The following is a 24,546-nucleotide window of genomic DNA, read 5'->3' as shown; positions in this document are numbered from 1 at the left end:
GGCCCAATAACTCAAGTATTTACTAAATCGATCAATTTTTTTGATTTCTTGGAGGTTTGAGATATCGGGAAATCAGTGAATTTTCTATATTAAGTATTTAAGAGCTTGTGAATGTAATTTTTATTTTAGCAAAGAAAGACAGCTGCTCATCAGATCAGTACTATTAAATTTCATCTACTATAGTATTAACAGCTTTATTTTTTTTTTGACTTCTGGGTAAAATTATTGTATAATTTCTGGCTTAACTGATGTGCTAATATCTTTACTTTTTGATAAATAATGTAATCGTGACTTGCCATAGGCGTTTTAATTATTAAGTAGAGTAGCTCCACACCACAGTAGTTTATTAAATTTATATACAAAATTTAAAAAAAAAATTTAAACGGATTATTTATTTTTGGCTAATGTTAGATTTATTAAAATCAGCTTTTATGATATTAATGCTTAATATCATAATTAATGTTACCATACAAATAAGTAAGATAATTATTTTAAGTATTAGTAGAATAATATTTTTTATTCTTTTTATTTCTTTATCTTATCTTTATTTACTTTGGCAAAGAAATGTTTTTATTAATAACCTCCTGCGGATTTAAAGAATGTTTTTTAGCATAAAGCTCAGCTGTTTTTGTTAAACTAGTTTTTATATCATTTGCGTATGGATGATCTTGGAAAACTGATATTATTTGCCAAGCTTGCCTGTGATACTTAATTGCCTGATCATACTGTCCTTTAGCATTATACACGTTACCTAGAAAGTTATAAGAATCAGCAACATTTGGATGAATTTCTCCTTTGTGCAAGAGTTTATAAATTTCTATGCTCTCCTCGTGGTAACTAATTGCCTGATCATGTTGTTCTTTATCACAATATGCTAACCCTAAATTATTTAAAGATCTAGCAACACTGATTTGAGGTTGACCTTTGAAAATCAATTTTTTTATATCTAGGCTCTCTTCATAGTACTTAATTGCATGATCATATTGTCTTATAGCACGAAAAGCAGTCCCTATGTTATTTAAAGTATCGGCAACACTTAGATTAGGATCTTTTTTGTAGATCAGTTTGTATATCTGTAGACTCTCTTCAAAATACTTAATTGCTTGGACATACTGTTTTATAGCACAATGAACCAATGCTAGATTATTTTGAGAACGAGCAATACTAAGATGAGATTGGTCTTTGTAAATCTGTTTTTGCATATCTAGGCTCTCTTCAAAATATTTAATTGCCTGATCATAATGTCCTTGGGAATTGAAAACGTTTCCTAAATTATTCAAAGATTCAACAATGTCTAGATGAGGTTCTTTATAATAAACTGCTTTGTATATCTCTAGGCTCTCCTTATAGCAGCTAATTGCCTGATCATATTGTATCTTATCATAATAAACGTTCCCTAGATTGTTTAAAGAATCAGCAATGTTTGAATTATAACCTTTTTTATAAATAAACTTGTATATATTAAGACTCTCTTCGTAACACTTAATTGCTCGATCATATTCTCCTTTAGCACCATAAGCAAACCCTATGTTGTTTAAAGAATCAGCAACACTTGGGTGAAACTGATCTTTATAAATCACTTTTTTCATATTTAAGCTCCTTTTAAGATGCTTAATTGCTTGATCAAAATTTTCTTTAGCATTGTAAATGTTTCCTAAATTATTTAAAGAGGCAGCAATATTTGGATGAGGTTTTGCATTATAGATTTTTTCGTATATCTTTAGGCTTTCTTTATAGTAGCAAAATGCCTGATCATAGTTTCCTTTGGAATTATAAGCGTTACCTAAGTTATTTAAAGAATCAGCAACATTTGTATGAGGTTCTTCATCATAGATTAGTTTATACATCTCTAAGCTTTCCTTATAGTAGCTAATTGCCTGATCGTGTTGTTTTTTAGCATTGTAAAGAATTCCTAGATTATTTAATAAACCAGCCACATTAGAATGAGATTCTACCTTATAGATGAGTTTGAGTATTTCCAGACTTTCTTTATAATACTTAATTGCTTGATCAAGTTGTCCGTTAGCATTGTAAACGTTTCCTAAATTATTTAAACAATTAGCAATATTCGAATGAGGTTCTTCTTTGTAGATAAACTTGTTAATTTCTAAGCTTGTTTCATAATACTTAACTGCTTGAACATATTCTCCTTTAGCATTATGAGCTGCACCGAGATTATTTAAAGAATCAGCAACAGCAGGATGATATTTATCTAGATAAATTAGTTTTCTCATTTCTAAACCATCATTAAAATACTTAATTGCCTCATCATATTGTCCTTTTGCATAAAAAGCTGAACCTAGATTATTAAAAGAAATAGCAATACTTGGATTCGGTTGTTTTTTGTAGATAATATTTTGCATCTCTAAGCTTTCTTTAAAATACCTAATAGCCTGATCATGTTGTCCTTTAACATGGTAAGCTGAACCTAGACTATTTAAAGAATCAGCAACTTTTGGATGTGGTTTTTTTTTATAGATAATTTTAAATGTCTCCAAGCTCTTCTTAAAGCAGGCAATTCCTTCATCATATTGTTCTTTACAATTATAAACTGTCCCGAGATTATGTAGAGAAGCAGCAACATGAAAATGAGGTTCTTCTCTATAGCTGAGTTTGTAAAACTCTTGAATCATTTCAAAATACTCAATTGCTTGATCATATTGTCCTTTAGCACGATAAGCTACAACTAGGTTATTTAAAGAATTAGCTACACTAGGGTGAGTTTGATCTTGATATACTAATTTTCTCATCTTTAAGCTATTTTCATAGTACTTAATTGCCTCATCAAATTCTCCTTTTCCATAAAAAGCTGATCCTAGATTATTCAAAGTATCAGCAACATTTGGATTAAATTCATCTTGGTAGATGAGTTTTTGCATCTCTAAGCACTCATTATAATACTTAATTGCCTGTTCAAACTGTCCTTTAGCATTATAAGATAACCCTAGATTTAGCAAAAATACAGCAACATCCGGATTAAGTTGGTCTTGGTTGACAGATGTTTGCTTCACCAAACAGTACTCATATTGCTCTATAGCCTGATCGGCATTACCAAAACTGTTATATATATGTCCTAAAATTACTCTTACTTTTAAATTATCATTTAGATTATTTAAGGCTTTTTCTAAATTGTTTTGGGCTTTATCATATTGTGCTAATCTATAGTAGATAAAACCTTTAGTAGCAAAATCATTTTCATAAAACACATTATCTAAAAAAAATGTTTTTTTCTCTACATCATTTAATGTTTTATGTTTGCTACAAAAAACCTCTAATTTTTCATATAACGGTAAGGCGGTATAAAAATATTGAAACAATCCACCGCCTTCAATTAAATGTTTTTTAGTCAGATGGAATATTCGTTTAGCTTGTTCTTTAATTTCAGACTCAGTTTCGGCTGGTCTGACAAATATCGACATATCCTCCTGCTGTGCATTATGGTAAGAATAAGTTTTTAATCTCAGTGTAGTAGCAAAAGTTAAAGCAGTTTTTAAATTAACTGCTGCTTCTATTGTTATAAATTTTTGCTTCACTAATTTATCGACTGTATCCCAGTTACTAGCTCCTTCAATACCATAGTACAGACCAAGATTATATACTAAACGGTCAAGAAGTCTGTAAATATCTTTCTTAACTTCAAACAATCTACCTTGATTGTCAAATAATTTAGGATGCAATAAGCCTAGGTCACCTTTTGGTTTATCCGAACCTTTCAAACTTTCTTTTGTATCAGATATCGGGGGTGTAGACATAAGGTTAACCTTAGAATAATCAATTTCTTTAGCTTCCTCTACTAACAGTTTAATGGCTCTTATTTCACAGTTTCTTAATGTACCATATTTTTTATCTTCAATTTTATTATGCAAAAAATCTGAAACCTTGCATTGGTAGTCATTAAAAAGCTTTTTCTCTCCATACACGTAGCAAACATTTTCTAGTATATATGGTAGGTTCTTATCTATATGAATGGCTTTATCTTCCTCATTACGTACATAATGCATCATCCATTCAACTGTTTTTATGAGCTCATATGGTTTGTCTTTATCAATTCTTCCTAAAGGTGTTTTACCTCCTAGATCAAAGTTAACTGCTCTGTGCACTAGATGTTCCATATCTATACCGTACTTAGATTTTGGTATAATACTTTCTCCTAAATTAATTATCTTAAAGTTTACCAAGTGGCTCAGGTTCTCAAAATACGCTTTTACCTTGGGATCACCACTTTTTTTCCAATCCTCATTTTCCGTCAAAATAGCAAACTCCAAGTCTGAATAAGGTGTCATTTGCTTTAGTGCCATTGATCCAAGTCCAACTACTGAATATTTACAAGGTGCTTCTACAGAAATTTGCTGTTCACTATCACTATATAGTTTAAACAAAAACCTTTTCATTTCATTTGCTATATCTTCAAACAAAGCTTTTGCAGTGCTCACATATAACTCCTGATAGTTTTCTATTTCATTTTGAAAATTCGTTTTCTTCTGCTGGTAATAATCTTCTATTTTTTGTATCACTTTATCAACTTTATTTCGCAATGCTAATAACATATGTTTATTAGTTTGTACTTCATCTTGAATAACTGGCGTTCTCTCTAGATTTCCACCAATTCTTAAAAATATAAGCAGTTGTATATGAGTTAGTTGTTGATGTGGATTTATTTTTTCTTGTTTAATAAATTCATTTTTATTTTCTTTACTTATTAACTTTTTGTTAAGTCTCTCATCTAAAATAGTAATGACATATTGATAAAATACTGCCGCCTCGTTATAATATTCCAGCTCCCCACTCAACTCTCCTAATTTAATGGTGAAATAGCCTAAATCGTTTAAGACAATAACCAAATCCTTTAGCTCTTCTAGACTGTTTTTATACGCTAGTTGGTGAATGAAAAGTTTATATTGTTCTTTCAAAAGTTGCTTTAGTTGATCAACTTTGACATTGTTTAGTTCTTCTGAATTTACAACCTTGTTTACTTTTTCTCTTAACTCTTCTATTGTTAGTCTTTCTTCTATTGTTGGTCTCGCAATACATTGTAAATGGGTTGTAGATAAATTATCTTCAAAACAAGTTTCCACTAAACTAACCTGCTGTTTAAAAAGTTGATAGTTTGGATTGTCTTCTCCTAAATGTTCTTTTAGGAAAATAAGTTGTGATAGGCGTAACTGCTCTGCACCTTGTGGAAAAGGTGATGATATGGTAAGACTATTATTGATGATCCTTTTTACTAACTCATGAGCCACAATTATGCCGCAAGATGTTTTATCTGCTATAGTTTGTCTTGCATTAGTAAATGGACTTGGCAAGCTGGTTACTGATGTTACCTGCCAACCACTATTTTTTAAAGTTTTTTTTAAACAAACGTCAAGTATGCTAAAATGTTTTTTTGATATTTTTCCACCACCATAAGGGTCGTGGGTGTATATTACTGCAGAAACATTATCATTGTTTTTATCTAAAACGATTTCGCCAATAACCCAGTGAATACCAGTATCATTGTAAGAAAATAATATCTTAACTTTGCAGTTTGTTTTGGAGAACATTATCGGTATTATTTCATCAAAAACATCTTTACAATCATCTTCCTTTTCATTAGCAGGTTGTTTTGATTTTTCAAATAAAAAATTTAGTGGAAGCTTATTAGCAATATCTATAGCTCCCGAGTACAGAACGTAATAAGAATTAGTACCTACTCCAAATTTGTTGTTTAGAAGAAATTTATATTCACTACCATGCTCATTTCTTTTAAATCCTCCAAGTTTGTACTTGATAATATTGTTAACATAACAATCAATATTGTCTTTACTGTACATATAATGAAGATTCACCTTTAAGTCTTTCCACTTTGTTTCCCTAAAGATATATTTAGCATTTATTAAATCATTATGTTGGCTATGAGTAATTTGTAGTTAAAATAAGTATATATTAGAGTTTTGGGTAGATAAAAACCGGCACTATTCAGATTAAAACCTGCTCCGCAAAGTTTGCTAAATACGAAAAACATTGGACAGGAGATTGTCTATAAATTTGGCTACACTAAACTTATTTGAAAAACAGAAGATCTTAAGCTCTTTTAGTAGTTTAGTATAGTAGTATTATAATTATTTACTGGAAGGAGATAACTCCGGCAGCAGAGCATAAATACAAGCCCTGCTATTTTCAGTGTATGCAGGTAATTACATTATACATTTTATGTAATAATTAAGTTTTTTTTATCTAAAAACCTACTGTAATGGATTCTAAAAACATTTGCTAAAGTTTGTAGAACAACATTATTGGGAAGATTGTTCCTAGAATTTGCTACTCTGTTTGTAAAAAATACTGTTACAGAAATCAGACAAACTGGCTCCCTTGAAGATAGAAAGAAAAGTGCTAGACCTCCTAAGCTAACAAATGATCAAAATAAATATTTAAAAATCCTATCTTTAAGATATACTAAAAAAGCATCAACCGAGCTGGCAAAAGACATTAACACAGCAACTGGGAAAAATGTCAGTTCTTTTATTCGACGGCACCTACTTAAATCGGGATTAAGAGGGTGTGTTGCAATTTGAAAACTATTATTTCGGTGTGGCAATAAAGAAAAACAACTTAAGTATGCAAAACAACACAAAGATTGGGCCCAGGAAATGTTTAATCGGGTTGTGTACACCGATGAGTCTAAATTTGACATTTTTGGAACAAAAGGACGCCAATATGTTTGAAGGAGAATTGAAGAAGCCTATCAGCCCGAGTGTTTAAACCCTACTATTAAACACAGAAGAGGCTCTTAACAAGTTTGGGCTGTTTATCTTCATCTGGAGTAGGTAATTTGATCAAAATAGGGAGGCGGCTTACCGGGGAACGTTATGTGGATATCCTAAGGCACCATGCTGTATTATCCGGAATGAGACTAATAGGTCGTAATTTTATTCTGCAGCAGAACAATGACCCAAAACATTGTTCCCGAGTGGCAAAAAATTATTTAAATGAAATGGCAGAGGAAGGAGTACTGGAATTGATGACCTGGCCTCCCCGGAGTCCAGTTTTGAATATAATTGAGGATATTTGGGATTACCTGGGCAGAGAGAAGGTCAAACATGGTTCGCGAATTGCTGAAATATGTTTTGAATCACTTCAAAGAGAATGGCACAAAATACCCCAGGATTTTATAACTAACTTGTATGAATCTATTCCGCGGCAGAGTTCATAGATTAGGAGATTTCCAATAGAAGAGCTATAGAACAAAAATAATTTTTGGAAATTATTCAATGCCTACGTTTCTTTTGACGACAAAGAATGGCTTTTCAAGATCATAATAGGAATGATAATTTTACCTAACTATTGCGCCATCTTTGTACAAAAAAAAACAAAATTGTAAATCATCCTGATGGAAGAATCGATTAAAAGTTTACAAATCACTAGGTGCAAATTTAGGTATTATATATCAGCTACTCTAACATTACCGGAAAAGTTTAAAAGCTATTCGAGAACGCAAGTTTTTTTATAATATTGCCAATAAAGGTACTGACGGAAGCAATAAAGAACTGCTATTGCTTTGTCTTTGTACGGTGGATAAAGATTTCAACAATTTTGAAGGCTATTTAAGATTTTACCAGTTGAAAAATATTAAGAGCAATACTATTTGATTTGTTATCAAAAATATTCTTATTAGAACTAACTTAAGTTTTGATAATTGAAGGCGCATTTAAAATAATGGAGACAAGGTCAAATTCTTCCTGAACAGCCAAAAGCTGTTGCCATACACTGTCAAGGGTATTCTCTTAGTTTAACCGTGAAATTGCTGACTAAAAAATGTAAAATTTTGCGAGATACCTGGAATCTTGTTTGAGAAAAATGCTTACTTTTAAAGTTTTCACCGAAAGGAGATCATTTACTTGGAAACATTAATGAGAACATTGAGATAGAACAAGGCGCTGAATCATTCAAAAAGCTAAAAGAAACTTTCCACAACAAGATGGACCGTTTGGCAGATTGTATAAAGAGATTCATTGATAGCTATAAATCACTCCCAACTTTTGGACAAATGTATGAAAGAAAAACTTTACCAAGAGACAAAAGCAAGAATTGTTGGTTACAAGAGCTAGATGGAATACTTTTAAGGCATCAATCTCTTATAAACTTTACGCCATGACTGTTACTTTGTCAAAATCTCTTCAGCTGACAAAAATGTCGGCAACCAGTGGAGGAAAATCTGCATATTTAGTGCATCAATCTCTTATAAACTTTACGCCATGACTGTTACTTTGTCAAAATCTCTTCAGCTGACAAAAATGTCGGCAACCAGTGGAGGAAAATCTGCATATTTAGTGAATGATACAATAAAAAATACAAAAAATGATGACAACTTCTATTGTTCTTTTGCAGTGGTAAAAGAAGCAGCAAGTTCAACCAAATCAATTGAAAGACCTACTTTACCGAAGATACGAGATACGTTGAACAATTCCAATTTTTGATACATCATTGGTAACGAAAAATAAACAAGTCATGCTAATTAGCATGAAACAGCCTATGATTATTTTAATCTATATTGTTTGGAAGGTCTTGACACATTTATTATTGCAATAGAAGATTGATTTGAACAACCAGCATTAAAGAAGTTTATTAACGTTGATGAATTGTTTTTAAAAGCCATTAATAAGGCAGATCTGTTAAAGGAGATTAAGACTTTAGAATCTGATTTCCGTGGAGATTTTAATCGGAACTTAATAGAAATTGAGTATAATCCATATCGACTATTTTTAAAAGTTTTATGCCTATTGATTCTCAAAATTTATGCAATACACTTCAGAATATGGATAAAGAAAATCGCCGAATTAATCAGAACATTTGGATTATTGTCCTAATCTTGTTAACAATCGTGAGCTACATTGACTACACGAGCGTTTTTTTTCAAAACCAAGGAGACTCAAAACGAAGCTCAGATCAACAATAGCTCAAAAAAGATGCAATTCCTTGTCAGTGCTAAACGCGTATTTTTTAGTAGTCTATCTTTAAAAGAAGTAGCCGAGTGATTTACTGCTGCACAGGATAAGCGCAGAAGTGAGTTCGGACCATTTACTATAAAAGTCCTTAATTAGATTTTTCATCATATATTTTGCAATTTTTTCAGTGCTTGATAAAAAGTTCCGAACAAAATTTTTGTTTTCAAAATTAGGGCAACAAAAGTTTTTCTAAAGCCACAAAATTATTTGAATTATTTTGTGGTTTCAGAAAAAATTAATTAATAAATATTTCACTTTAGCCACCCCAGTTTTATTGCAGACCATGGTCTATACGGCAAGGAACTTTCCATATCCCTCTAAGATTTTATTTTGTGTTGGAAAATTTTTGCCGGATTTAAAAACAAAGTTATAGATTTTAAAAATAGGAATTTAAAATTAGTTTTTGTAAATCCAGCAAAAGTACTTAAGATACTAATGTAGACATTTATTAACAGTTGTTTTTTAAAAAAAAAAAAAAGATAATTGTGATCTAGCTAGAAATATTATTTACCCATTTTTCAAAACTTTAATTTTCTATTTTCTATGTTTTGACTATTTAAGACTTTTGAAAAAAAAATAATTAGATCTATTTTTAAAAAAATATGGAATTTACTTTCAAATATGGTGTTTATTCTAAGTTATGATAATTATGCGGCATTTCATTGAAATATACATTACTACAAAGACAATATTTTGAAAAACGATGTTTTTTAAAAAATCATCTTCTCGTAGTGAAGAAGAGAATCATCTTCTCGTAGTGAAGAAGAGAAACTCGAGAAAAATAATGACAATTCAAAATTTACACAAAACATCAGTCAAGTAGAAGAAGAGAAAAATTCAAAAAAAATTATTTGTCTCAAAGTGACAATGGCACTATGCTTTTTTCAGAAGAAATTGAAAAAAACAATGTTTTTCTTAATCATAAACTGGCAAAACGGCAGTAGAGCACTGCTGTTCACGTGAATGTGTAAACAAGCTGTTAGCTATACTGATAGCAGAAGCCTTCTGCTAACTGCAGAAACAGCCATTTTTATACCAGTCTCAAGACCAAAGTAACAGTCTCCAAAATCAGTAACTATCAGTAACAGATTTTGGATACTCAAGCAAAGTTCTTTTATCTTTCAATGAGGATAAAAAAAAAGGTAACAAATTACTAAAATTTGATAACGTTGATAAGTTCTCGATGGCTGAAGGCAGTAGGTTATTATTTATTTTTAGTAAATTTTTATTTAAATTTATTAAGTTTTTAAAAATATTCAACAAAAGTTGTTTTGTGAAACTATTTTAATTTATAGAGTTTCAAAAGAGTGCATTATATTTATTTACTGATATAAGAAATGAGTTACAAAGCCAAAACACAGTTACCAAACCTGCTTATAATAGTGAATTTATAAGCCAAGTAAGGTTTATTTCGTCAGTAGCTGAATTTAATGAAGTGGACTAAGTATTAGAGGATGAAAAAAACAAATTCATCATGGGTTAGTTTTAATAAGTATTTTATTAAACAGTTATATCCTTTAGTTTTAGAACTTAATTAAACTTTATGTCAAAACTTATAAAAACTTATTACTGTATATATTAGAACAATGGCTTCTTATTTGATAGTATAATTTCAATGGTTTAAGGGCAACTAATGTTTAATGTCCACAGTTTCATTTTCATTAATACGATTATAATACATTATGAGCGAGGTTAGGCAATTTTAAAAACCAGATACCATTCCTGGTGTTAACTTGTTATTCAGATCAGGACTGATTATTTTTTTCTTGTATATTACCAGAAGATTACCAGACCAGGTTTACAAGCTCCTCTTACAATGAAATTAAGAGTTTTATATCCAAGCTTTCCCTCTCGAAGATTAGTCTAAAGCTTTGCTAAAAAATATCTGTTCTAATGCAGGATCAATTTAATGTCATGACCAGGACAATATAAAAACAAATAACATTTTTGTATTGTTTTAGAACAGGACTAAATTTATTAATAGATTTTAGCAGAACGAATAAAGTGATTTTGATTAAATGTTATTTTTATCAGTTACTTAAAAGTATATGGTTATTTGTATAAAAATAATTAAAATTTAAAACAATAATATAAGCTTTACATGTATATATATATGTTTTTTTTAGTTGAATCAATTACAAATAATTGGTGTAATTATCTTTAAAAGACAGAATTCACAAAATAATGCTGAGGTAATCGAAATAATTTTTAATTATTGATAAATTTTAAGAATTTATTTATTTAGAAAAAATTTGATTCATAATGAGTTCAATTTAAATATTTGAAAAAAAGTTAATATTAGTTCTCACACAATTAATTTTAGTTATTTTATCTATTAAAGTTTACAATATTTTACAACAATTTTATGGCCTCTATGAGTATGAATGGTATTGGTGGAAAAATATGTTTTAAAAGCACTAATTTATATGGTGCTATGAAAGGTAAACCTTAATAAGATATATAAATTTTTTTCATTTTTATTTAGTAACATAAGAAAAGTTGAACTGATATAATATTTTTATTTTTAATAAAAACGATAGGGTATAAAAAATTGGTATTAATATAATGATTATTAGACAAAGATGAGTAAAAACTTACAAGTTACAAGTTATTTTTTGATCTTTAAAATTGTTTGAATGATAATTTATTATTTATTGAGATGTTTTTTTATTAAATTTTTGTTGCTTTTACACAATCAATCAAACTAAGATTTTGTTATGTGATGTTTTATTATATACCTTATATTATATTTTATATTAATAATGAGTATTATCTATTTTTGTTCCATATTCTGTATTACTCTTATGTAGATAATTATATTTTAGCAACCTGGGATTCTTTCCTTATTTTCCTTACATGCGTTGAGTTTTTTGAACACAATATATTCAGAACTCTGCATAGTAATAAAATAATAAATACATTAAGAAAAATGAATTTAAAATATAATAAATTTATAAATTAAAGAAAATCTTATCTTTACTAATAATGTCTACTAATATTATTGTTTAGCAAGTATCATGGTTATAAATGTCAAGATTTAGCTAGTTAAACTAGGCCTGATAGAACACTTATATTATGGTTTCTTCATTTTTTTTATTAATTTATATAATTTTTTCAAAATCAAATATGTAAAAAGGAGCTCTTTGGAATAAAGATTTACAAAGAGTAGAAGGTGCAATTCCATCTAATTGGGTTAGTGATGAAACTGTTTATTGGCCTCCAGGTACAAAGCATTGACTGCACTAAAATGCCGAGAGGAATTGGCTTCAGTTTTCACAAATAAAAACTAAGTTCTCTTTAGGTATTACATCTATATATTACAATTTTTATTTTTTGAATATAACTATTTCAATTCCAAAGAAAGCAAACAGGATTGTGAAAAGTTTGAATTCACAACTACAAAAGAAAAATGTGATAATGAGAGAGTTTATTTACGAAAAAGAAAACATAAACAAAGAGATTTTCTTGATTATTTCACAAGTATTACTTTTATTGTTACATATTACATAGGTATTACTTTTATGTGCAAGGATTATATAAATTTTTATACCTAAAAATAAAAATGTTCTTATAATTTATACCATAAATTAGTAACTTTATTTTACAGGTTCAGTTAACAAAGATTTAGATGAAGTGTCAATGCACCTGACCTCCAGTTTTTCATTATTCAAATCTATTGTTAAATATATACATATATCTTTTTTTTTAAGTTTTGCACCCAGGTTTCCACTTGTGTGGTTTTTTCCACAATATAATATATCTCCACAAACATAATATTAGAATTACTTCATATTTTTCACAGATAAATCAAATACAATTACTTGGTGGAACGTCTTCAAAAGATAGATTACACTAAATGATGCTGAGGAAATCAAGAACAGTATTGGGCTCTTACCTTATTTATAATCAGGGTGACCACAGCTTCTCTAAAATCCTCTAAAGCCCTCATTTTTCAAAAACCAAGTCTAAAATTCTTTATTATTGTCAAAAAAGTTTAAAGTTTGATTAAAGCTCCTCTTTAACTCATCTTTTTTATTTCTTAATAGAAGGATAATGTTCAAAATACCCATTCTTGGTCTGCAAAACTGGTTAACGCCTGAATGTATAAAGAATTGTAAGAAAATGCTCTAGCAAATGCATGCTATTTAACATAAAAATTGATATTGTTGACCCTTTTCCAAGCCCCATAAGTGTAAAAACATGGACGTTAAACCTAAATTAAAACGAAAATAATCCTCTAAATTAAATGCAAAATAGACAAAAATTGAAAAACAAAGTAATTATTTCTTGTAATTATTAAAAAAGGTTAACATTTTTTGACAATAACCATTATCAAAAACCACATTTTCTTGCTTTTTATTTTTTGTATATATATATATATATATATATATATATATATATATATATATATATATATATATAAAGTTATTATATATTTACTTTTTTTTTTCACCCAATCTATTTATGATATTATGTATTAAGCGATATCTTACTTTATATTTTATATATTTTTATATAAAGTTATATAAAGTCTTAAATTAAACTTATATAAAGTTTTATATTTTCAGTCTTACTTTTACCCAATCTATTTATGATATTATTTATTAAATATATAAAGTGAATATATAAAGTTATTATATATTCACTTTTTTTTTTACCCAATCTATTTATGATATTATGTATTAAACGATATCTTACTTTATTTTTTATATATTTTTTGTAAACATTCATTCAATTATTCTTTTATACTATATATTCTTGAAATAACTTTTTAAAATTTATAAATTGTTACACGTTGCTCGGCGATAAGGCAAATCATTCCCTTCTTCTTGCTCCGGCCATTAACATAATTGTAAATTTATAGAAACTGTTATATTTATTAAACGGCAAAATATAATGCTAAATAAAATAAATGCAAAATCTCCTCATAAAATTTTCATAAGAAAAATCCTATTTTTCTTATGAAAATTTTATGTGGCCATCCCGATAACTATATTTCAATGTTTGAAAATTTTAATATTTTGATTATTAATTTATTTTGAAAAAGGTTGTTTCATTTAAATTAAATATTTGAAAAAATTATTAATAATCATTTAACAGCAGAATCGTCCCAAACGGGGGGTGTAGGGTGTCCTACCACTCCCAAAGCTGTCACTGAAGCATTTAAGTTGACACATTTAGCATGTTTTGAACTATGATTGGTAAATTGCAAATATTGAGGATCTTTTTTGTGCGTGTCTCTAGTTAACAAAAAACACATACAAATCCCTCTCCCCTTCCCTTCCCTCATCACTTCTTCGGTACGGCTCTGTCTAACAGTTATATTATCTTTTAAAAATTCAGAATGTATTCAAAAATTTTTATAGCCTCCATTGATATGAAGGTTAAAAGTGGAAAAATATATTTAAGAACACTAATTTATATGGCGTTGTACAAGGTATACCTTTATAAGTTGTAACACTTTTCCATTCATCATGTTTTGTTAAAGTCTGCCTTTTTTGATTTTTTTTTATTATATATATATATATATTTTTTTTTACAGCTTCTTTAATTGTGTTCAATGCAGTAAAAGAAACCTCGGTTTATGGAATATTGTTTGGCTTTCTAAAATACGCTCCATTTCAAAAAGGTGATGTAAAAGAGAAAAAATTTGTGAAAAGATTTAATTAAATTATATGTAAATATATGTAATATTCAAATATATGTTTCAATAAAATAAGTTTTATCTCTTTCTTTAATCATACTACTTTATATAAGCTAAACTGAAAAAATCTAAGTATAGACTATGAGTAGATTTAATATCCATAATATACCTTGATAATGTAATATAGATGTGCAGCAACACTATTAAATACGCATAGTACGTTTTGATGGTGATCACAGTTTTTATCAACGGTTTGTCAATATATTATATATATATATATTAGGGTGTCCCAAAAAAAAAATACCTCTCAAGCTTTTCCCATTCTCTAAGGTCTAAATGGGCTAAAAATACCACACAAAAATTTTTTGTCCCAGTAAAGGTGATATATGTAAAATTTCAGTTTTGGAAAAAAATGCAGTTTTCAGGAAAAAAATCATGTATTTTAGAACTTCTTTTGAAAATATACATTTCCAGTTTAAGAAATTAAATATTTTTGAGTTGTTTCTTTGTCTGGTCCTTCTTCAGCTTTTTTCTGTTGTCTCTGGTAACCAGCATGAGGTTCTGTTTCATGTTTTCCAATCTGCAGCCTCCAACAAAGTCCTGGATTAGTTGGATATTCCTTTCAGCACAGTCATTGACACATTTAATAGACTTCAAAAACCTTTTAAATATATCAAATGTCTGACTGGCATCTCCGCTGATCCACTTCTCCACCTTTTCAAAGGGATCTCACATACCTTGAACAAAATCCAGCTTTGGGAACCTATTGGCTTAGTAAACTCTGTTGACCTGCTAATAACCGGTAGCTTTGGTTTCCTCATATAAAACTGGTCAGGGACATTACACTTGACCAACTTCTCCAACATTTTCTTCTTCACCTCGTCATCGATATCGTCGTCACCTAGGAACAGAATAACTAACTGTTAAATACCGAGCATGTTGCTGCGTGCTGGAAAGAAGGGCCTGTCCAAGTTTTGGGTAGTGGTCCTTGATATCAAACGATGACTTAAAGGCAGCCAAGTCATTTGAAGTCGACTTGTCCACCATACAGGATTTTAAGAACAAGGGCCCATAACATACAGAAACAAAGAATGCCGCTGTCCTTACATCTTCTTCTCTTCCTCATTCATCACCTGAGCTACCTTCTCAGTCATCCTCTTGGTCAGCAGGTATAAAGCATCTGCCATGAACCTTTAGAATAAATTATTATTTATATTAAATATGTAAGAAAAACATGAAAATGTACTGTCCCCTAAACACAAAAATTATTGGTAATATACTATAAATTATTGATATTGATACTATACCTGGTTCATGACAGGCTCCAGGTTATTAAAAATGAAATCGTAGCACATCTCCTCCCAAATAGAAGACAACTAGCTCACAACGTTTCTTGTAGTCTTCCCTTTTAAATGTCTCTATGGTCAGTGCCCTTTTGCCAAAATCCAGGGCCTCCCTTGCAATGTTGTACAAGGATGATCCGACCTGTAGCTCATTCTAATCAAACCTAATGATCTCCTCCATTTTTTCTACCTCCTCCTTGATGTCTAGCCAGGTTTTCTGCAGTCTTACGTAGAGTGCTCTCCTTAGCCCCTTTTTTTTCTCACCAGTAAGAGCCTCCATAAGATGAGAGATATGTAACTCCAGCATGTGTCGCCTGCATAGAAACCAGAGTAAAGGAATGTTGAGGATGTTTGTGAGGATGTTAATGGCCCCAACAAATACTCCAGTGTTGGAAGCAGTGGTGTCACAGCATATGGCAAAGATCTGATCAACAATATCGTAATATTCGAGGAGATTTAAGATCACATTTGCCCGGTCAATTCCATTGGAACTTTCAGCTTGAACTACTCCTAGAAGAATGTCATTTGTGTCATCAAAATCAGGAGATGTAACACTGATTGCAATCCTTTCAACAGTAACAGTAATGTTTAGGTTCTCCTCCATCTCTTTGATCTGTTTGCTGTAAAAGTGCAGGACAAGCCTCTTTCAAGGTTTCTTTCCTTTCAAAGTTTCCATTATATCTTGTCTCATCTGGTCTCCTATTAATTAAAATAACTTTATCACCTATTAGCTAATTTAATCTTTATTTATCTTAGTTTTACTTGATCTTCATTATTTTCAATAATTTTATATTCTACTATTTATTCTTACCTAGATCTTCAATCTTCTTGAATCTCTTTCAATGAATGGAGCTTCTGGAGATGGACACATCCTCAAGATATATGCCTGCTTTATTGCAGATTGCTGCAATGATTGCGGTTTGAGGTCGAATCCCGACCCTGTATCGAGCAGATACTTCAAAAGTCCAATCCACCAGATCCTCAAAACTGATACTTATCTTTATCTACATAATAAACAGTTATGATATTTCTAATCTAATTGAATTCAGTTTGATTAAGTTTACTCAAAATTAGTACAATCAACTTTACATTTTAATACAATCTTTTATTTACCTTGTCTTTTACTATAGAATCAGAGTTTTGGAGTAATTCATCGATAGAATCTTCATCTGTGGAAACTACAGCTTCTGACTCGGATACAGTAGAACCAGCATCAGATTCAAAGGAAGCCTCAAGTTCACTTGAAACTAGTTCCCTTGCTTTTTGTCCTTTTTTCACTTCTGTAATTTTCATATTCTTCATTCTCTGCCACTGATCCTGTCTGTTTTTAACAGATTTTTCAAAATCTTGTCTACCTCTGTAGTAATATACATTTTTCTATCTTCTTTTTGATCTAAAAAAAACTGAGTGTCCTCTGCCTTGGCCTTCTGGGAACGAAGTCAATCTGATTGGATCTTCTCCTCAAATTTTACCCACAGATATGTCGAGAAGTTTGCTGCTCTCCTTAATGAACTCTTCCTGAATCTACCAATGCACAGTGGGCCAGAATGCACTTTTACTGGACAAAATTCATAACTAATTTAATATTAGAGCTATATTCACTAAAATTAGTATGAGTACTAATATGATGTCTGCGCTTTTTATGAAGGTAATATTTTTTTATTTCGTTGCTATGGATAACTTTATTTTGCTTAGCAACAACCTACTTTTGTTATCTGCAAATATTTTATAAGTGCTATATTCACTAAATTTGGCATGAGTACCAATATGAGATCACACTTCTTACAAAAGTGATAATTTTTTAAATTTAGTTGTTATGGATACTTATATTGCTTAGTTACCGGATACTTTCCTTAGTTACAAAGTGGTAAATTGATATTTGAATATCTTATCGGATTTTTGACCCACCTATATCGAATAAAAATTGAGTATTTAGGTAAATAATGTTTTAGGAATAATAAAAGCAAAAAATAGTGCAAGAAAACGTTATCAATTTTAAATTACATCAAAAAATTATAAAACAATAATATCGTTTGAAGATTGTTTAAGTAATTGTAAAACATCTGAAGGAAATGCTTTATGATTTATTTGGTGTGATGTTGATTTACGCAATGATGAAATAACAGGATCACTGGAAACTAGGAGTCTATTGATAAGATCAGTATTTGTTGCTTTTATGGATGTTTTTCGGCTGAAATTTTCGCGATAAGATTTAAAGTCTTTATTTTTAGCCTCTTGAGCTTCCTCTGACATAAGTCCGATGGGTAATGTAAGGCTTTTAATTATGTCATGTCCATGTATCAATACTTTGTGAACTGATTGAGCCATGTAATACCATGGATAAAGGGACACATATAGTCTAAAAGTGTCAAAACAATAATCCTTGAACTTTAAGCAGTCTATTTCATATCCTGAAGAGAGCGTTACCAAGATAATGTAAAATCTGAATATAAGGTTTTGGTCAATACCCAGAATTTCAGCTGTTTATTTATATGCTGCAAAAGCACGCCTTGAGGTATTGCCGTCATTACTTGTTCCAGAACCACCACTTTTAGGGAAATCAACAACAAGTCCCATTTTGTTCATAAAATCAGTCTGAATCTTTTGTTTAGCTACAGATGCCTTTTCTTTGTGTTCTTTAGATCTTGTTTGCCACTTTCTTGTTTCTTTTTTATATACAATGTGCAATAACATCTCAAAAAATCGAATCCATGCATGAAGACTGGAAAGACCATATTTGAACTCTCTGTTAGTATAATCTATATTAAGGATATCAAGACTATTCATATTTTTTGGAGAGACACCACACACTGAACAGCATTGGTATGAGTTAATTTTTTCAGATAATATTGTTTGAACCTTCCCATCAATCATTGTAAGTTCAATAATACAATTCACTTCAATAGAAGATCCGCAAACCTCTAATAAAATCATACCCAAGCTTTCTATCTCACTTTTAATGTACTGATCTTCTTCAATCACAGATTCCTTGGATTCCATTTTGTATGCAAATCTTATGGGTCTACAATAGGCTGTGGAGGACGACTTTTGATTTCTCCAAATAGGCACCTTTTTGTTGCTGTTGTTAAATCCAGTCAAATCCAATGGGACAAAACAAGTAATAAATAATGATTCTTCACGCTTTAAATCTCTGTTAATGTCGGGTTCTGATAAAACTTGTTTATAAATGCTTTGGCCAGTAGCACCATCAAAACCAGCCTAACACGTTAGTGTCATTGTTTTTATTGCTTTGTCGTTCAATATCAAGTGCCTTAGCACAGGTTCCTGAACTGCACAGATTCTTTGCAAAGTATGAGTCATTAAATCTTTTAAAGGAACTGAAGCTGAATAGTCCTCCACTGTTATGTTTGCAGGATAACATTTCAATTTTGCATCTCTGACATCATTGTAAGCGGGGTAGATGTTATATTCTTTCTCCAAGGCTCCGCTTCTAATCAATTGATAGGAAGCTTTTGTCAGACTTGCATCAATTATTAAAGCCAGTGCTTCGTCTGCTGAATATTTAGTTGCTTTATCTGTATTTGATATATTTAAAACATTCTTGGCAGCAATAACAACAGATTCATCTCTAAATTTTTTATTAGCAGCAAAAAATAATTCATTGGATGAATGAGATTCAATTAAACAAGATACACGCCGTTTTTTAGTTTTATTAGAACTATTATCAAATGCAACTGGTTTTCGACCACGTCTACTTGCAGTTGGTTCATTGTCTTTTTTTCTGACAATTAAATATTCATTAAGCCAGTTCACAAACTTCTTTTCAAAATTTTTCACAGTATAGTTTGCAGATTTCCACTTTTTTTTATACAAGTAAACAAATCGTTGAACAGCATGTCTAAAATCAACGTCTTTAAAATCAGCAAATTTTGGCTGAATAAATTTTAATATATCTTTAGTAACATTTTGTTTTGAAATACTAAGATTGTTTTTTTGGAGAAAATTATGAATGTCTAAGTTTAACAAAACCATATCTAAATTATTATTGTAACAAGTATTTTGTATTTAAAAGTAAAATGTTATAATATATATGCCGCCTGGACTACTAATACTTGTTAGTAATTAAGTTACTACAAGTGTTAGTAATTAAAATTAAAAGTAATTAAATTACTGTCAGTGTTAGTAATTAAATTACTAACAACTACCGAAAATATGTTGTTGCTATGTTATGCAAAGTAAGGTATCCATAGTAACCAAAAAAAGTTAACCTCATAAGAATTCTGAATCTCATTTTAATACATACCCCCAATATTGTGTATTTAGCGCAAGTAAAATACTGTTAAAACAACGTTAATGTAAAAATGAGTTGTTGCTATGCAAAATTTAGTACCATAGCAACCAAGTTAAAACATACATTATATCTGAACGGGGATTTAAGGGGACGAGCAATCAATTAAAACTTGATTGAAGCATCATATAGCTCAAATAAATATAAGACAACACATGGCAAATTGTGGTAATTATTAGTTATTGTGCGGCAAAAAATAAGTTTCTTAAGAAATTTTTTTTTTTTAATTTGTGATTTTCAAAGTATAATTGAGATTTCATGCTATGACAAATTTATTTCACACATTGGTTTTTCTTATCTCTAAATACTCTAGAATAACATCTACTAATTCTTTGTTTCAAAAACGTAGATGTAATTGAAATATAACACAACGTTGATGTCACCGTTAATTACTTATTTATAATTTTTTATTTTTTTTTATTTTATCTCAATATTTAAATGCTTAGAGTCCTGGTAACTAAGGGATTTAATATAAATAAATTATCAATAGATTTCTCCTAATATATGTAGATACTAAAATTAAACAGGTTTTCAAGATTAGACAACTAAAATTTTTCCAATTTTGTCCACCTACTGGCCCACTGTGCAATGCTCGAATCCCAGTTTAGATCTCTCAGTTGTATTAGCTTGCAATACCTAATGTGGAGCTTCAGAATCTCATTCCTGATTATACATAAAAGAAGTTTATTAATTACATAATTATTGGTTATTTTTTATTTATTTATTTATATTGGTAATTAATTATTTAACTGTTTATTTTTGATTTACTTATTTGTTTATTTACATAATTAAAAAATACTTTTTTTTATCTGACAGCAGCTCCAGAAATGAGAAGTTCGCCAAAACCAGCCTTGTTCCACATATCCATTACAAGAGAAGTAACACATTTATGGTTGGTATCTTTACAGGACCCATCCTTGCAGATAAGATCTTTGCCTGGAAAACGTTGAGGACAAGCTACAACAGGTTTTGTAGATTTAAACTTTAAAGTCTTAGAAGATTTGATAAACTGTATATATCTGAGCACATTGCCAATGCTGGTTCGTGGGCAGCTGGTTGATAGGATATTTGAAAAGAAACAGTAGCCTTCTGGAATTAGTCTATATCTTGCTCTTTTCTCATTCATTCTTGTCTTTCTTACAATGACGGTCCATTTTAGAAATTACTATTAGATATTAAGTTATATAACATACTTTAGTTTATCTATTCATTCAATCATTCATTAAACAATAATATTATTCATTGAATCTTTTTTTAATTTTTAGGTATGTGTAAAATGCATTATGTTGCATGACAATAAAAGTAAACATGTATGTACTACAAATCTCAAAAACGTGTGATATGATCAAATCGAGCATAATTAAGTTTACCTTTTTAATTGACCACAGACGACTTAAATTGGCATTTTATCACGCTAATAAAATTGTTAAACTATCACCACTAAGTTTATTAAAAACAAAATAAACATCAGAAAAATTTCATTACGAATTTATCAAGCATAATAGGCATTTATTTTCAAAAAATCGTGTTTTTTAAATTTACAGATATCACTTTTTAACAACGGTTTTTTTTTTTTTCGTTTATTTTTAGCCTCAGGGGACATCAGAGAATGGAAAAACTTGAGAGATATCATCAAAAAAAAAAGTGTGTTTCTGGGACACCCTAATATATTCTTATATATATATACATATATATAAATACATTTATATATATATATATATATATATATATATATATATATATATATATATATATATATATATATATATATATATATATATATATATATATATATATATGTATATATATATTAGGTCCTAATAAATATGACCTAAAATATGTATATATATATATATATATATATATTAGGTCCTAATAAATATGACCTAATATATATATATATATATATATATATATATATATATATATATATATATATATATATATATATATATATATTAGGTCCTAATAAATATGACCTAATATATATATATATATATATATATATATATATATATATATATATATATATATATTAGGTTCTAATAAATATGACCTAATATATATATATATATATATATATTAGGTCATATTTATTAGGACCTAATATATATATATATATATATATATATATATATATATTAGGTCATATTTATTAGGACCTAATATATATATATATATATATATATATATATATATATATATATATATATATATATATATATACATATATTAGGTCATATTTATTAGGACCTAATATATATATACATATATATATATATATATATATATATATATATATACATATATTAGGTCATATTTATTAGGACCTAATATATATATACATATATATATATATATATATATATATATATATATATATATATATATATATATATATATATATATATATTAGGGTGGGGCATAAAACACCAAAGTCAATAAAAAAAATACCATAATAATTTTTCTGGTTCCTTTTGATTTGTGTATTAAAAAAATGTAATTTTTTTTTTTTATGAGTACCCCTATGGTCGGTCCCAGCAGTCCGAAAATTAGAAAATTTATTATTTTTGTAAATAATAAGGGGGGCATGGTCACTTACAAATATTTTAAAGATATCTCAAGGGTTATTTTTGTAGCCTGATATATCTATTTTTAGATTATGTTTTGTTTTATTGCAAAAGATGATGGGAATGATCAGCCCTACCCATTTAAATACATGATGTTTATATTTGGGAGGTGGGGGAGGACGTATATATTTTTTCCTACGTATTTTAAATAAAAAATATTTTTACATTTGCATTTATTTTTTAAAGAAAGATTATTTTCAAGTTTTCAACCAAGATTTTTTTTCTGTTGTCTGAAATTTTAGACGATGATCTGCAACAACTAAAAAATTAGCTTGGCTATCTTTTTTGAAAGTTTCAATGAAGTCTTGACCAAGTTTAATAGCACGTTCTGCACTATCATTTACAACAAGAAGACCAGTGACATAATTTTTAAATCTAATATAACCCGAAAATTTTTCCCAGTTTGATGAACTGATTTTAAGCCATTCTGTCTCATGTAATGTCATTTTTAATAAATCAAATAAAAACCAGCTTTCAGGACCAATAAAATCTTCAATATTTTTTTTTTTTTTTTTTCATTGTCAGTAAAAATTTTGGAATTCAGTTTCCCCATCTTATAACTGGTGGGCTTTGGTGTTTGAGCTAATTTAGGAGCTAATTTTTGTATATGATCTACAGGTAAACATTTATCAACAAGACACATAACCACAAATCTTTCATTTAAATACCAATTGTGCTTTTTGAGTGATTTTAGTACTGCTTCTGCTGGTTTAAAACTGAATTCAGAATATTGTATCATTTCATTAATAGCTTTTAGATTTAAAGAAGGTGCTATGGCAGGGATAGGAGCTTTAATAAACCATGGAGCATAAAATAGTGCTGTTAATGAAGCAATTTCATTAATAAACTTTCCCTCTTGCAATGATATTATGTTAGGACATAAGTTAATGAATTGTGGCTGAAGAAGATCATATCTTAAATAATAAACTCCCTGTGCCATAAACCTGGCATGAACTGCTAATTGTATAATATACTGGTAGTCATGTCTTAGAAATATATCATTATCTAGGCAATTTTGAAGGAATGTTAATGATTCAGAAGCCTAAATTAAAAAAAACTTTATTATTAGAACTTATAATTAAACACATTAATCTAAATAAGACAAATAAACCAACCTGCTTTTCCACAAAAGATACAATTTTTTTTTCTGAGTCAAATCTCTTTAGGTTTATTTATTTATCTTATTATTACTATTATCTTATTATTTAGGTTTATTTATTTATCTTCTTTTCAAGAATTGATTTCCAATTACCCCTCAGCCTATCAAATAACTATGTCTTTGGTCCACTTGTTTTACCACCAGTAAGAACATTTGAAAAGTCCTAAAATATATTTATTTCAAATCATTTAAATAAATTTTATTAATGAAGCATTTAATTCATCAAGAAATATTCATAGTTAAATATATAAATAAATATAAAAATATTGTATGATTTTTTCAATATTTACCTTTATATGTAATTCATAAACGTGATGACGACAAGCCATCCAAATTAAAGCTTTTACTCTCCACTGCTCAATTAGAGTACAGACTCCTTTTAACCAACCAGTATTTGTAACTGTGGTGTCAAAGGACAGACAATCAACATAGTCAAATAGCTCCCAGTCTTGTAAAGTTTTTTTGATTACTTTCCCAGGA

The 24,546-nt window shown here is 29.0% G+C and overlaps 1 protein-coding gene across 1 annotated transcript in view; it reads right to left on the bottom strand.

Moving 5' to 3' along the window:
- Positions 1-377: 377 nt before the first annotated feature.
- Positions 378-24,546, bottom strand: part of LOC105847986 (uncharacterized) — a 36,471-nt gene continuing 12,302 nt past the window's right edge. Inside the window, exon 2 of the mRNA XM_065807064.1 lies at positions 378-5,850. Within this exon, the coding sequence (XP_065663136.1) occupies positions 549-5,850 (5,302 nt within the window). The 3' untranslated portion in view covers positions 378-548. The remainder of the gene's footprint in view (positions 5,851-24,546) is intronic.

Source organism: Hydra vulgaris, chromosome 10, assembly GCF_038396675.1.
Source record: "Hydra vulgaris chromosome 10, alternate assembly HydraT2T_AEP".
Taxonomy (NCBI): Eukaryota; Metazoa; Cnidaria; class Hydrozoa; order Anthoathecata; family Hydridae; genus Hydra; species Hydra vulgaris.
The sequence above is the reverse complement of the archived record's forward strand: the minus strand, read 5'-3'. Positions and strand labels throughout refer to the sequence as shown.